This window comes from Pteronotus mesoamericanus, unplaced genomic scaffold, assembly GCF_021234165.1.
Source record: "Pteronotus mesoamericanus isolate MK-2021 breed Mesoamerican mustached bat unplaced genomic scaffold, CSHL_Meso_final scaffold_85, whole genome shotgun sequence".
NCBI lineage: Eukaryota > Metazoa > Chordata > Mammalia > Chiroptera > Mormoopidae > Pteronotus > Pteronotus mesoamericanus.
This window is the reverse complement of record NW_026555329.1, coordinates 51729244-51746312: the sequence shown is the minus strand read 5'-3', so window position 1 is coordinate 51746312 and position 17069 is coordinate 51729244. Positions and strand designations below refer to the sequence as shown.

Below are 17069 nucleotides of genomic sequence, written 5' to 3'. Positions count from 1 at the left end.
GGAGAGCCAGTTTAGTTAACAGCCTACCTGTGCTTCAGAGATGACCATGTAGCTAACATGTCAAACTAATTTTAAAGTGTCAATCATGTCCCCTTCCATCTAATTAGTTTGGAAAGTAGTGTCACTGACCTGGAACTATGCAGACCATTTATTATCATATCATTTGATCAACTTAACACTTTACCTCAGTTGAATTTGAGACACCTGTACCCAAAATGTAATATCCTTTCTCTTCCTCATTACTGCTAACTCTCAACACAATTTCCTATTTACAACTCAATTTCTCTCTATGAATAAGCATAACCAACTTCACAGAAGCATCCACAGAATTTCCTTTATTTAAGATTTCATGGCAATTAAAATAGAAAGGCAAAGAGAATAAGAAATAAATATATAGCCCTAGCTGGTATGGCTCAGCAGATTGAGTGCCAGCCTGCAAACCAAAGGGTTGCCAGTTGGATTCCCAGTCAGGGCACATGCCTGCCTGGGCTGCAGGCCAGGTCCCCAGCAGGGGGCATGTAAGAGGCAACCACACACTGATGTTTCTCTCCCTCTCCTTCTCCCTCCTTTCCCCTCTCTAAAAACATAAATAAGTAAAATATTTTTAAAAAGGAATAAATAGATACATATTAGATGGAATATTTGAGTGGTTGATGCTCAAGAACTGCTAAAGGTAGAGGACAGAGGAAGGACAGAGGAACACAGATATGCTAGGAGAAATGTGGAACCTTAAATACGAGGGACACTAATCCTTTTGTAATGTAATACAGCAAATCATTTTCATAAAATATAAAAAAATTTAAGTTATAAACACATCCTGGCCAAGGGAAGGACGAGGCAGAGTTGGAGAGGTAATAATTAGTTCTCGAGAGGAGCTAAAGGCCAGGACACAGTGAGTTTGGAATGGGGCAGGGTGGCTGAAAGATGCTTGTCAGTCAAGCAACACAGATCACCTGGCCCACTCCTTGGCAAGAAGATAAATTTACTAAATCTTTTCCTGGTTTAGTTTCATATATTTAAGAACTGATTTGCAAGCAAGTAATCTTATCTCTAAACCACACAATAACATTTTAAACCAAAAACAGAAGAAATACTCACATACATTCATGTGGCACCACAGTCTTATATTCATATTTTTAAATGTGGTATTTAAAAAAAAGTAATTATATATAAACCAATGACTACTCACTCAAGAAGACAATAATCTAATAGCAGGATGTCAGCTGCTAATGCTTCTGTTTACAGCCTATTTTCTCCTTTGGGGATTTAAGCTGCATTTTACCAAAATTCCCATTTGTCTGACAGATAAGCAAGATTCTTCATTTATGTTTACTTGATCAAATAATTATTAAATATTAGTGAATAGGATTTTACACATGGCCAAACAAAATATGTATGTATCTCAAAATATGTATGTATCACTTACCTTCAGGTGAAGAGCCTGGCTTTTGGGAAAAGACAGCATTTACTTTACTCTTCTTATTGATATCACTATTTACAGACAAGCTGGACTGAATTTTTCTATGCATTTTTTGAGAAACGGGAGCTGAGAGTCTTCGACTATCTGCAGATATAGTTTTGGTCCCATGATGAATTCCATTTCCATTGCTCAGACTTTTGTGGCAGTTCTTTATCTTGCCTATTCCTTCCTCAACTGGTTCCTGTGCTGAAGTCTGAAGTTGAGGCAAGCACTGAGGTTGCGCTACGTTAAAAAGCAGGAAAAATTTATTAGTTAAAAAAGAAATTAATATTTTAAAATAAAATACATTTAGTAACAGACATTTTTGAATTTCACTCATGATACTAAAAATGAAAGGAAAAAAACTAAAACACTAATACATATGTATATAATAACAATAAAAATACATATAACATAAACAATAATGAATAAAAAGCATCCTTCCTAAAAGGAAAAATGAGAAAAAAGATCATCAAAGGTGACATTACACAGGGATTTTAAAAAGAAAAAAAGTGTTTTGTTTTTTAACTAAATTGAAGTTAGAAATTTGAAAAAGTAGTTCAACACTCATTCAACAGCAAAAGTGGATGGTTTTCTATGTACCAGATCCTCTTGTGGATGCCAGAAACACAAAATACTATCTCGCTATCCCCGATAATTGTAAACTACTGAATTATCTTTTGAAATGAAAGGAAAAGAACAATGGACTCAGATATCAAAGTGGACAATATAGAAAAATATCGTTGGGTCCAATGTTTGATGTCTACTTTCTAGCAGACCAGTGGGCCAACTGCACATCAGTGAGGTTTTTATCAGAGAAGCCCAGTTGAATGTAGAGGCATGATCCTTAGCTGTATAACTCTTGAGAGTCTCTGTGCCACTAATGAATTTATTCTCAATTTAAATTAGCCAAAATAGTTTCTGGTTTTGCAGCTAAGAGCTCTGATTGCCCCAAAAAAGTTTATTGGTTTATACTAGTTAAATGATTAATAGTAATTATTAAAATCAAAATTTCCCTTGACTGTAGAGCTCCTAAGAAACACTATCAATCAAAGCATTTATTTCAGTTAAAAAAACAGCAATAACAAAAATTATCGTCAAAATTTACATTTATAATTTCCTAGAATTTCAGAATCTGAAACTGTTGTTATAATCAGCTTTCTTTTCAATTTATAATTATGAACAGATATAAAATGTTAATTAAATCTAAATACTAAGAACTCTTCAATTTAGAAAACCTATTGTATGCAAAGCCATATAATGTCTAAAAGGAATTGATCATATGTGATTTAGGAACTAAGACTCAGCATCTATTTTTTTTACAAAGAAGGCAGTTTGCATATGGGAATGTTTTTAGCACACATTGTTTATCTGTTCTTATTCCATACCCTATGTCTTTTGAAGATAAACATCTTAATACATTAAAATATTCTACTCACAAATGTACAGATTTCAAGAAAAAGACAAACTGATTTTTTTTTACTTAAAAGCATGCTCTTATACCCTTAATAAATGATTTATAAAACTAAAACTTGAATATCTCATGTTTTAAGTTATTTAATAATAAAGGAGAAAAATTGTCAAAAATTAAATATTTGTGAATATCACAAATGGTTGTAAAATGTATTAAAATATTTTATTTTTCTCCTAAGTTCTGATGAAAAGATTTAAAAAAGAAGAAAAGATTACTCCTCTGTTTAAAAGATATATATGCCCTTCATATAACTAAAATTGGCAATCAAGGCATCTGCAACAGGAGATCTATTTCTTAGGGGTGAGTAATCTTTTGATCTAGAGATCCATTTGCTCTCCTGTAACTTCTTATATCAATGAAAATGACATCCTAATGACAGCTATTAAATATAAAGCTAGTTATACACATTTACTTAAAGGGATGCCAAAAAAGACAGTTAAACCAAATTTGGTGCTCTTTTCAGAGCATTTTCCAGTAGTCTCACCAATAAATGGAATATATTGGGCCACTTTTTTTTTTTTTCCTGAAAAGAATAATTCAAGCAATCTGAAAGCTTGGTTAAGTTGAAATGTCATTGACCAATGCTGGGGAGATTTCTTATAAAAAATGTCTTGTAATATTCCATAATCCAAGATAAATTTAAAATCACTATGTAATAGTTAAACACTCTCAATACATAAAAATAAAGGTGGTAAAACACAAGTAAATATATCTTGCCACCCAATTCTAAAAATGGCAGATGTGACCTTTTTCTACTATCAAAATTGGCTATATGCAAATTATGGGTATGGCTGGAATGATATTCAAACATATCCTTAATGATTTTTCTCTATCTCAGTCTTCAAAATGGCATCTATTTCTGTTGGCAGATAAATTATACTACCTTAATTTTTGTTTCACTGTCACCTAATTATTTTTACTATAGTTTTATGGTCAGAGAACCAAGTGTTATTCTCTTCATTCTAGTTTTTTTTTTAAACATTAAAACTTTCTTAGTTGTATGATTCTGTCAGATGCATGTATTATATATGTCAAAACAAAACTGGAGAAATCCTAGATATGTTAGCTATCTCAACAGACATTTATTTTAATTTCACTGATAATCATTCATGGGTGAGACCTGAATCTTACAGTAAAATAACAACTGCCCTGACCAGATGAATCAGTTGTTGGAGCATTGGCTGGTACATCAGAAGGTTGTGCGTTCCATTCCCAGTCAGGGCACATACCTAGGTTTTGGATTCGATCCCCGGTCGGGGTGCATTCAGGAGACAACTGTTTCTCTCTCACATCAATGTTTTTTTCTCTCTCACTCCCTGCCTCTCTCTTTCTAAAATCAATAAGAATATACTCAGGTGAGGATTTAAAATAATAATAATAGTAATAATAATAATAATAACTAAAACCAAATTGGAAACATGATTTTATTATTGAATAAAGAACAAAAACATTTGACTGATTAAACCATAATTACCTGGCTTTAAACAGATCTCTTTTCCTTACTGTATAAAAGTTGAGTGTGGCTTTAAAAAAAAATACGCTAATATGGGAATGACACAATGCTACTTAAAACACAAGTGATGCTCAGGGACCCACACTCTCCCTTTAACGATCCACCACTCTCATTCACCTGTCTTTCTTTTTTCAAATCTTTACATATATGACAGATCTCAAAAGTAGACCATAGACCATCTGGCATTTTCAGAGGTGTAACTTGTGCAAATTCAGCTCTACTGGGAGCACACTGCTATCTTCTGCCTGTGTTATAAAGGGACAATAGAATGTAGAACTTATGAGCTGTTCTGAATTATTCATTTTTTTGCCTGTATATTCAAGAAATTTTACAAACTCTGCATTTTGTACTACATAATCACACCCGTTAAAGGTAAAAAGAAACTTTTTGACACATCTTTTCTACAGAAAGCTGGCACTTTGTTTGATATATGAACATTCAGGCTTCTGTTATATCATTCTAAACAGGATGAGTGCTTCTACAAAAGACCCCATTTTGAACTTACTCTATATAAGCAACGTAATGTATTCTTGATATTCAGTGGCAAATGTTATACATATCAAAATTTTAAATATCAGTTATATGAACACTCAGCATCTTCAAACCTGGACAGCATCGGTCACCTGTTTACCATATGTGTAAAGAACATTTTAAAAATCACTGTTCATACAATGCAGCATGATTGTAATTTTGATATCCACAGTGAATAGTTACAAATGTCTTAAGAAATTCTGTGCTTTCTAGGTTAAAATGTTTTCAATCTGGAAAGAAACCAATAGAACTAGATCTAGTGGTTTTCAACAATAAAAATAAGTATGGCAGTAATGAGTCAACAACATGAACTTCTGATATTTTTATATGTGTGATACTGTAGCTTAGTATTAACCATACCTGAAACTGCATCTGTTGGAGAGCAACAAAAGCAACATTTTTTTACTTTGCCAAATGATTTCAGTATGCAATTTTTTTTTGTTTTACTATCTGTTTTTCAAATTAATAGGTTATTTTTTTATTTGTTTATAAAAATTGTCTCCTTTAAACCAATAGAATTACCTAGCACTGATTTATTTCTGGGATAGACAGAAAAGCAACTGTGAAACTAGACTCTTTAAAATATTTGAATCATATTTTAATATTTAAATATCACAATATTTTATTTGACCTAAAATATTTTCCATCTGTAGTCCAGTAATAATTTATTTTTTAATTTATTTATATTTCCAAATACATTTGTCTCTACCCTCCCCCCATCACTTTCCCCTGCCCTCCTGCTCCCCTCCCTCCCTCAATCCTTCCCTAAGTTAGCTATGTCCATGAGTCTTTGCTATACGTTCCTTGACTTCCCCTTCCCTTCCTTTTCTCCTGCAAACCCTTCCCTCCTTCCCTCTTGTCTCTGTTGATATTTTCTTTCCCCCCCTCTGTGGATAGCCAAACTAGGGATTCTTTTATTTTTTATTTTTTAATTAATTTTTTGAAATACATTCGACTCTGCATTCCCCCCAACATTTTCCCCTGCCCCCCTCCCCCCTTTCCTTCCCTCAATCTTTCCTCACTTTGGCTTTCTCCTTAAGTCCTTACTATATGTTCCTTGACTTGTCCTTTCCCTTCCTTTTCCCCCCGCCCATACCTCCTTCCTTCCCTTTTGTCTCTCTTGGTTTCCTTTTCTTTCATTGTTTCTGGTCTTATTTTCTTTGCATCTTTGTTTTGTTGGTTAGGTTACACTTATAGGTAAGATCATATGGTATTTGTCTTTCGCCTCCTGGCTTATTTCGTTTAGCATAATGCTCTCTAGTTCCATAATTGTTGTCGCGAAGTTTAGTAGTTCTTTTTTTCTTTCTGCTGCGTAGAATTTCATTGTGTAAACGTACCATTATTTTTTCATCCTATCATCCACTGATGGGCATTGAGGCTTCTTCCAACACTTGACTATTGTAAATTGTGCTGCTATGAACATTGGGGTGCATAGGATCTTTCGAATTGGCGTTTTGGGATTCAGACTATAGTCCCAGAAGGGGAATCACTGGCTCAAAAGGCAGTTCCATTCTCAGCTTCTTGAGGAAATTCCACACTGCTTTCCACAATGGATGCACCAGTCTGCATTCCCACCAACAGTGTACTAGTGTTCCCTTTTCTCCACAGCCTCGCTGACACCTGTTGTTGGTTGATCTTTCTTATGGCAATTCTGACTGGTGTGATATGGTATCTCAATGTGGTTTTATTCTGCATTTCTCTGATGGCTAGTGATGCCCAGCATCCTTTCAAATGTCTCTGGGCTCTCTGAACCTCTTCCTTAGAAAACCGTCTGCCCAGGTCCTTTGTCTATTTTTTCATTGGATCATTTGTCTTCTTAGATTGGAGTAAAGTGAGTTCTTTATATATCTTGGAGATCAAATCTCTATCTGATGTATCATTAGCGAATATATTTTCCCATACAGTTGGCTCCCTTTTCATTTTGCTGATGTTTTCTTTAGCCGTGCAGAAGCTTCTTATTTTGATGAGGTGTCACTTGTTTATTCTTTCTTTTATGTCCCTTGCTTTAGGAGACAATCAGTAGAAAAAACTGCTGCGTGCGATATCTGAGAGTTTCCTGCCAATGTTCTCCTCTAGGGCTTTTATGGTGTTGCAATTTATATTTAAGTCCTTTATCCATCATGAGTTTATTTTTGTGTATGGTGTCAGCTGATGATCCAATTTCAATTTTTTGCATATAGCCATCCAGCTCTCCCAACAGCATTTGTTGAAGAGGCTATTATTGCTCCATTTTATGCTTCTGCCCCCTTTGTCAAATATTAGTTGCACATTTAGAACTGGGCCTATTTAGGGGCTTTCTCTTCTGTTCCACGGGTCCAGGGGTCTGTTCTTGTGCCAGTACCAGACTGTTTTGAGTATAGTGACTTTGTAGTATAGTGTGATGTCCAGTATTGTGACCCCTCCACTTTGCTTTTCTTTCTCAAAATTGCTGCGGCTACTTGGGATCGTTGATGGTTCCATATAAATTTTTGAAATGTCTATTTCTGTGAAATACGTCATTGGTATTTTAATAGGGATTGCGTATCTATAAATTGCTCTGGGTAGTATGGACATTTTGATGATATTAATTCTTCCAATCCATGAGCACAGTATATGCTTCCATTTATTTGCGTCTTCCTTGATTTCTTTCTTCAGTGTTGTATAGTGTTCTGCATACAGGTCTTTTATCTCATTGGTGAAATTTAATCCTAGGTACTTTATTTTACTTGTTGCTGTAGTAAATCGTATTTTTTTTCTGATTTCTTCTTCTTCTACTTCATTGCTTGTGTACAAAAATGCCTTCACGTTCTGAATATTGACTTTCTACCCTGCTGTTTTGCCAAATTCACTTATTATGTTGAGGAGTTTTTTGGTGGAGCCTACACGGTTTTATTTATACATTGCCAGGTCATCTGCAAACAATGATAGTTTTACGTCCTCCTTTCCAATTTAGATGCCTTTTATTTCTTTTTCTTGTCTCAGCACTGTGGCTAGGATTTCCAATACTATGTTGAATAGAAGTGGTGAAAGTGGACATCCTTGTCCTGTTTCCGATCTTAGTGGGAAAGATTTTAGTTTTTGCCATTTGAGTATGATGTTGGCTGTACATTTTTCATATATCGCCTTTAGTGTTGAGGAATGCCTCATTTATTCCAATTCTGCTGAGAGTTTTAATCATAAATGGATGCTGTACCTTACTGAATGCTTTTTCTACATCTATCGAGATGATCATGTGGTTTTTGTCTTTCCTTTTGTTTATGTGACATATTACGTTTATTGATTTACGTATATTGAATCATCCCTGCATCCCTGGGATGAATCCCACGTGATCATGGTGGATAATCTTTTTAATGCATTGTTGGATGTGGTTTGCCAATATTTCGTTGAGGATTTCAGCATCTATATTCATCAGCAAAATTGGCCTGTACTTTTCTTTCTTTGTAGGGTTTTTATCTGGTTTTGGGATTTGGGTGATGCTGGCCTCATAAAAAGAGTCTGGGAGTCTTCTCTCCTCTTGGATTTTTGGGAATAGTCTGAGAAGGACAAGGGTTACGTCTTCCTTAAATGTTTTGTAGAATTCTCCTGTGAAACTGTCCAACCCAGGGCTTTTGTGTGCCAGGAGTTTCTTGATTACTGCTTCAATTTCCCCAGCTGTTATCGGTCTGTTCAAGCTCTCTGCTTCTTCCTCCTTCAGCGTTGGAAGATTATACTTTTCTAGAAATTTGTCCATTTCATCGAGGTTTTCAAATTTCTTGGCATATAATTGTTCATAGTAGTTTCTTCGAATCCTTTTTATTTCTGTGGTATCAGTTGTTACTTCTCCTCTTTCTGATATTATTTATTTGGGTCCTCTCCGTTTTTTTCTTGATGAGTCTACTTAAAGTCTTGTTGATTTTATTTACCTTTTCAACAAACCAGCTCCTGGATTGGTTTATCCTTTGAACTTTTTTTTTTCTCTATGTCATTCAGTTCTGCTCTAATCTTGATTATTTCCTTCATTCTATTTGTTCTGTGATTTATTTGTTGTTGATTCTCCAGTTCTTGAAGTTGTAGTGTGAGGTCTTTTATTTGAAATGTTTCTATGTGTTTTAGGTAGACCTGTATTGCTATGAACTTCCCTTTCAGGACTGCCTTTGCTGTGTCCTATAAGTTTTGGACTGCTGTATGTTCATTTTCATTTCCTTCCAGAAATTTTTTGATTTATTCTCTTATCTCATTACTGACCCATTCATTGTTTAATAGTCTACTGTTCAGTCCATGAGTTTGCACATTTTTGAGGTTTCTCTTTGAGGTTGATTTCCAGTTTCAAGTCTTTGTGGTCTCAGAAAATGCTTGGTATTATTTCAATTTCCTCATTTGCTGAGGCTTGCTTCTTATCCTGTCATGTGGTCTATCTTTGAAAAAGTTCCATGCGCATTTGAAGAGAATGTATATTTTGCTTCTTTGGGATATGAGGTTCTAAATATGTCAGTTAAGTCCTTTTGATTCAGTGTGTCATCAGCTCCACAATATCCTTGGCGATGTTTTGTTTGGAAGATATGTCCATTTTTGACAGTGGGATGTTGAAATCCCCTACTATCAGTGTGTTGCTGTGTATCTCTTTTTTTAAGTCCTCCAAGATTGTCCTTATATATTTGGGTGCTCCTATGTTGAGAGATATAAGTTTACAATGTTTATGTCTTTTTGATGGAGTCTTCCTTTAGTAGTATAAAGTGTCGCTCTGGGTCTCTCTTTATGGCATCTGTTTTGAAATCTATTCTGTCTGATATAAGTATTCTTACACCTGCTTTCTTCTCTCGCCCATTCGGTTGGAAAATTTTTTCCATTGCTTTACTTTCAATCTGTGTAGTAGGTCTTTTGTTCTGAGGTGGGTCTCTTGTAGGCAGCATATGTGTGGGTCATGTTTTCTTATCCATTCACCTATCCTGTGTCTTTTGATTGGGGCATTTAGTCCATTTACACTGAGAGTAATTAGTGAGAGAAAGATTCATTTTTTCTCTTTGTACCTGTGTTTTTCTCTTTCTCACTGTTTTCCTTCATCTTCTTAAAACAGTTCCTTTAGCATATCTTGTAGTGCTGGTTTGGTGGAGATGTATTCTTTTAGTCTTCTTTTGTCTGGGAAACTCCTTATTTCACCTTCCATTTTAATCAAGAGCCTTGCTGGGTAGAGCAGCCTTGGTTGCAGGCCTTTGCTTTTCATGACTTGGAATATTTCTTTCCATTCCCTTTTGGCTTGTAGTGTTTCTGTTTAGAAGTCAGCTGCTAGCCGAATCAGGGCTCCTTTGTATGTTACTACCTGTTTCTCTCTTGCTACCTTTAGGATTCTTCCTTTGTCTTTGACATTTGCCATTTTAATGATGTGTCTTAGAGTGGGCCTCATTGGGTTCCTATTGAGTGGGGCCCTCTGTGCTTCCTGAACCTGTGAGACCTTTTCTCTCCTCAAATTGGGGAAGTTTTCCATCATTTTTTTTAAAAGAGTTTCTCTATCCTTTGCTCTTCTTCTTGTCCTTCTGGTATCTCTATTGTGTGGCTATTAATTGTGTTTCAGGTTGTCCTGCATTTCCCTAAATGCCTCTTCATTCCTTTTGAGTCTTTTTTTCCATTTCTTCTTTCTGGGAACTGTTTTTTAACTTATTCTCCATTTCCCTGATTAGATCCTTGGCTTCATCTAGCCTGGTTTTGATTCCTTCCGTTGCATTCTTCAATTCAGAAATGGTATTCTTCATATCCTCTTGAGTCTTCTTGATAGTTTCTATGTCCTTTTCCAGGTTGATATAGTTTGCCGTAAGTTGCTGATAGTTTCTCTGCAGTTTCTCATAGTTTTCTTTGTGCTGGCTGAGCTCATTGAGCTTCCTTAGAGCCATTGTTTGGAATTCAATATCTTATAGTTCCCTTGCCTCTATTTCATTTAGCTCTCTGTGTGGGGATTCCTCCTTTACCCTCATTTGGGCAGAACTTCTTTTTCTTCCCATTTTTGTAAGTCTATTTTTTTTTTTTTTTTGCTTCTGCTTCAATTGATCTGTCTATATTTCCTGACTTTGTGGATTAAACTTCTAAGGTTGTAGGCAGATCTTTTTATTTATTCGTTTATTTATTTTCTCTACTTTTTGGGTCTGCCTCTGATGGTGTCAGTTGTTAATCCTATCTGACCTTTGGCCGTTCATTTGAGCCTTCCAGGAATCTACTGTCTGTGTCTGTCTCCTGTGGTTGTCAATCTGGTCACTCTGTCCTCTTCTGTCAGGCTTAGGTATCTCCCGCTTCTGCCTCTTTGGGGGCGTGGCCTGCCAGCGCAAAATGGGGATTTCAGAATGGGGAGGGAGTCTGCTCCAGGAATCTCGGGTAATCCTCCAGTTCTTTCCCCAACCACTCCATCCCCAGTCTCTCTTCAAGGGTCTCTATGCAGCTGTGTTCCCCCTTTGGCCAGCAATCATCTATTTCTTTCAGCCAGTGTGCACTCAGCCCCCAGCTGACACGCGCACAAGCTGTGTGCAGAGCATGCAAAAGGCATGTTAATTGATTCACTTATGCCTGAGCAAGATGGTAGCTGCAGAGTGGGAGGTGAGTTATCACCAGGGCTCCTCTGGCCACCGCTTCAGTTCTCTTCACAATGTTTTCCTCACCAATCTTTTCTCAGGCATCAGCCAACTCTCCTGCTGCCTTTACCCAGAGATCAAGGAAGGCAGCTACCACTTCCAATTTTTGTATTTGCCCTTTAAATGTCTCTTTCCATCTCCAGCCACCTGTCTCTGGCAGAGAGCACCCCTAAGCTTTTTGGGGTTGCGTTTTGTCTGTGTGGTTTCCTGGTTTCAGCTCCTGTTGTCTAGGGGTCCCTGTTTATGATTCAGACTCTGTTCTTCTCAAGGGGATCCAACAGGCTGTTTCAATGTCCCTCTGGTGCTGGTGCCCATCGGCGCCCAGCCCACCCTCTCGAGCCTCCACCGCACTTCTCACCCGTTCGGATGTGTCAAAGTTGATTTCACTGTCTGTCCGCAGCTGCAAGGATCCTCTCCCTCTACCATTTTATTGTTTTCCATGTGATTTCTCCACTATTTAGTCACAATTCCAGTTTGGTCTTGGAAGTCCTCATGATTCCCATTCACTCCTCTGCCATCTTTTTCCCTCTCTTTCAAAGCTGGTTGCCTTGGGGTGCAACATTTTGATATAACATATAACCTATTACCATGTGCAAAGCATCCACAGTTGCTGGTGTCTTTACATAAATCAGATTTAATAAAATTATAAATGAACTCTTATGCCATTTAGTATGAATGGTTGTTGTATACATACAAAAAAATCAAAATTAAATGCTTAGTATTTTAAACTGTCAGTAACAAAATTACGTAAATAGAATATGGGGGTAGTGGGTAGGCAGGGGGGAAAATGACTGGAAACTGAATTACTCTTCCCAAGAATATTTACAAGCTTTTACTGGATTCCTAGTAACTCTGCTACTCTATAGTCACTATGAAGAAAACACGAATACACACACATACAATGGTAGTGATTTTATATATATATCTATATAATATATACATAAAACAAGTGTTTTATTATATAACTATATATAAAATGCATATATAAATAATAAGAGCTTTAAATTACTTCAATATGAACAAATAATAAAATTATTTATTGTTGTAATGTAAATTTAGGCTAAATCAGCTAAAGCATATGTGCTAATGGACAACTCTGTTTATCAGCTTGATGCAAACCTTTCTCAGTGGGCAGACTCTGAGTGGCCCCTGCATCCTAATGTTTACACAGTCTGGAAGCTTCTGGCATTTTCTACCTCTGTGTCCTTCGTTCTGTTCCAAAGGCCTTCAGAAAAAATTTATTTACTCTTGAACATTTTTATTTACCTCTTGAGCTTTTGGACTCTTTTATCATACATTGTATTTTCCACCTTCACTTTATTTACTGTATATATAAATATATTGAAACATATTTTGGAATTTTGGATTTTTTGTAATATTGACAAATTTGAGAATACCAATAAAATTCCGTGACTACATGACTGGAAATTTGCAGGATGGAGGGAGTCTTCTTCTGGTGATATTGCACATCTAATAGTATTTCAACAGTAATATAGTTTTCATCATTGTAGAAGAAATAGCATGTGTTGAAGGCACTTCTTCCCAAAACAAGAGGATAAAACTTTAGAAATTCTTTGGAGAAGACATTATTTTTCTGTATTAAAAAAAGTTACAAAATACTTAAACATATTTAAGTTGAGCTGGAGAGGGGAGATTACTAACTATTCCGCAAACCATTCTCCCTATTGTCCTGGGCATCTGGCTAACCCATTTTCCAGTATTCTCTGCAGTTTGGTTCAGCCATGTATCCTTGTTAGATCTGAAGTAATGAGAGCAGAAATTTATTTCTGCCACTTTTAATTGTAATCCTTCGGACATGAATGTGCCCTCTTCATGCTTTCTTTTTTGCCCTGGCTGCAACCCAACTCTGACCACAAATGAGGGAAATATCTTAAGAAATGCTGTAGAACAAACAGAAGAAATCCACACACCAGCGGGGAAGAGCCTCTCACTGTTGCGGAATTATCACCTTGTACTATTACATAAAAAATAAACTTTTATTTAGCCATGGAATTAATGTTGGGATTCACTGTTAGTAAACATTAATAGCTTCTACCAAGGTCTCTGACAAATATGTATGGTATATATATCTATAAATCCTTAAACTACCCATGGCTTAAATGACCCAAAAGATACCACGTGTACTGGGGAGGAGAAGAAAGAAACAACACAATATATTAATAGCAGGATAAAGACTACCACCAAAATCCACAGCCCATGGTAGAGCTCAGAAAGCAGCAGCTCCGCTTTACAATGTAGGAACTGATTATCATCAAGGGAGGATAATGCATCATGTAGTTTGGGCGAAAAGTACTCAGCTGTACTCTGCCATTAGAGCACAACTTTCTAATTCCTTCAAATTTCTCTACTTACACTGTCTGGGGAGAAGTCAGATAGGTGGCCAACCACCTTGCTTTGCTCTGGACAAAAGGAGGGGTTAGGGTACAGAACTTTCAGTTCTAAAACCAGGATAGTCTCAAGTAAACTGGACAAGTTTGTCACTTTTATATCAGGGGCAATTTATGCACAACTGGACATAACACAAGACACTGGAAACAACAGGTGGTGGGATATGCAAAGGCTTTGAACAAGACTACTACGGTTTGAATTCTATGGTCAGGATTTTCCTGTTCTGTGAACTTGAGAAACTTATCTTCCTGGGCATTAAGATCATTACTGGCAAATAAAAGCAGAAGCTAGAACCTTATGGGCATAGTTTGGTTTAACTTCCAAGATCTATACCATGTTTTTTCCTTTCCTTATTCTATTGTGCCTTATTTTTCTCCCATTTCTTTCTGACTTACCATTTCCTTTTATTTTTTATTCTGTTTTAACAAGGTTTTTTTGTTTTGTACCATATCCATCAACCCAAAACCTTCTTGTAAATGAACAAGTTCCAAGTAAATGCCTTTAATTTTTCAGAAAAAAAAATTATGACTTGAAGGAAAACTAAAATCAAAAATAAAGATTAAAAAAAGCAACTGTTTTTTTCTGTAATATTTCCATGTATTACTGAAAAAGAAAAGTCCCCAGATAGTAAATCAATGAATAATGAAGTCTTTATCATATCTTCTCCAAGTGTAGTTTTACTCTAATGCTTGTTTTTATCCTTAAATGAATGACAAGTTTGGCCTCACTTAGCACCAGCTACTGTACATCATAGTTTCTAGTTAATTTATCTGGATTATATGAGCCTACCAGTCATATGTTTGAGAACAGAATATTGTCAGTTTAAGTTTGCAGATTTCATTATGGATTGCTGTCTGCAAGTTTTATTTATATTTTTAAAGATCATACTGACCCTTCTATATAATCTATAGTAAAAACTGGATTTGTGTTTGCCATATCCTTTGTTCTCTGACTCAACTGACAAAGCTAACCTCTGCTTATAATTATTTTTAACTCTATAACAAGTATATCTAAATGAATATGTACCTGTAGTTTACAGAAAATAAATAGCTTCAACTGTGTTTTTGTATGACAGAAAATATATTAATTCAGTAAGAAAAAGAGTAAAAAAGAACGATCTTCCAGAAAGCTATTTCACATACCTAAATGTTTATGATATGGTAACTTTACAAGGAATAATATCTTCATGGTCTTTTGAAGAATCACTCCTGAGTTTTTTCATTGGTAATAATGGGCATATCAGGACAAATACATATTTTTTAAGATATTAAAGGCATTTCTTCTGTTTTTTAAATAACCACTTGGGGGGCAAGAGTTTGAAAAATCCTACTGTTACTGCATTAGTTTCAACATACAAAAGCTTTCCTCAGAATTCACAAAACAATAAGTAGCAAGGTAAGAAGTTTCAGTAGCTACTACTCATATATCCATCTTCAGACTATCATTTAAGCATTCTTCAAACTTGGTAGTTTTTCACCTTAGATTTATAGGAAATGATGCAAAATAAGTATTAGTTTTTGTTTTTATATGTAATAACTTAAAAAAAACACCTGATTGTGTATCACAATCTGATAGAACATATTCAGGTATTTGTACAAACATTGAGCAATATACACTACAGTAAAAATAGGGTAGATAACAGCTATGAAAAGCATACACTGGAAATTCCAAATATTGGGAACTCCAGAATTCACCCAGAGACTTTATACACTGATTACAGCTTTCAAGGACCACAAAGCATGTAAGCAGGTCCCCTATTAAGAAGCTTGTAGCACTCTTAGATTTCAACTTAATATACACATTAACACACTTGAATAGATGAAGAAATGCTTTCTGAGATAGGTCCTAGAATCCAGACCTGCCTTTGAGTGCCACTAGCTCTCCTCCATGTGGTAAGAGCTCTCTGGTAAAGTAAGGACACAAGTCAAAGCACTAGAAATCAGGAACTCATATCTAATATAGTAACCTGGCTTCAGTAGACTGAAAATGTGATACAAAGAAAAGGCAAGAATGGAGACAATGAGATGGCTCCCTCATTGCCTGATATATGAAACACCAGTAAAGTACTTAGTGAAAAGGAGCTACCATCAGTCCTTGGGACAGATGTGTATTTAACACTAGAGCTTTCAGATAACTCTAGAAAACTTCACCTATCAGTAATTGGACTTCTTATGGCTTTCAGCAGCTGTTACAATAAAACAACAAACTCCATTCCAACTGGTCAAGGTAAAAGAAAAGCCAACTGAAAAAAGTAAGAACATTTATTATAGAAAGTTGTTTTTACCTGGAAGCAAAACAGCCCTAACCAGCAATAGTCAAATAAGTTTGAAATCATGTAAATCAAAGAAGGTACTTCCCTATGTACAAATTTAAAATAGCCTTCCTTACCTGAGTGCAGGGTTTGATGAGAACAGTAAGGTCTGGACTGCTTTTCTGCAGTTCTCAGATATACTTAGAACCATAACCAACAGCCATGGCCAGTGACATAGAACCATAAAGTTCAAAGAGTTGTGTATCTTAGCTGAGTTTCAGCAGCCAAATTATTTCTATGATCTTAATTTAGTGTTCCAGCCAAGATGGAAGCATAGGTAGACATACTTCACCTCTTTGCACAAACATAAGAAGAGTTACGACTAACCTCAAAACAAAAAACAAACAGAATTGCCATAAAATTGAACTATATAGAAGTCAGACAACCAAGGATTTAAAAAATAAATCTTCATCTAGACAGGTAGGAGGGGTGGACACAGAAAGCCTGAGCAGACAGGGCATAGCATGGTAGCAGCAAGGTGGCAGCGGCCAGCAGAATGGGTGGTCTGACCTTCACATGGAAGATAAAAACCAGGAGGAACACCTGGGGAACCAGAGAACCCAGTCCCAGGGCAGACCATGCAGCCCAAGGTTCCAGCACTGGGAAAATAAAGCCTCATAACTTCTGGCTATAAAAATCAGTGGGTGTTGGGATGGCAGAAGAAACTGCCAGTCTCTCAGGAGAGTACTTTTAAAGGAACTGCACAGTCCTAGAATGTACAAAAACCCACGCACTTGGGGATTCAGCACCAGGGCAGCAGATAAAAACACCCCAGTTGCATAACGGAAGTGGGGGAAGTG

The 17069-nt window shown here is 36.1% G+C and overlaps 1 protein-coding gene across 1 annotated transcript in view; it reads right to left on the bottom strand.

Moving 5' to 3' along the window:
- The window catches only part of MDFIC (MyoD family inhibitor domain containing), a 122514-nt gene that overhangs the window by 57614 nt on the left and 47831 nt on the right, over positions 1-17069 (bottom strand). The window contains exon 4 of the mRNA XM_054564447.1: positions 1427-1702. Coding sequence (XP_054420422.1) covers positions 1427-1702 — 276 coding nt within the window. The remainder of the gene's footprint in view (positions 1-1426; positions 1703-17069) is intronic.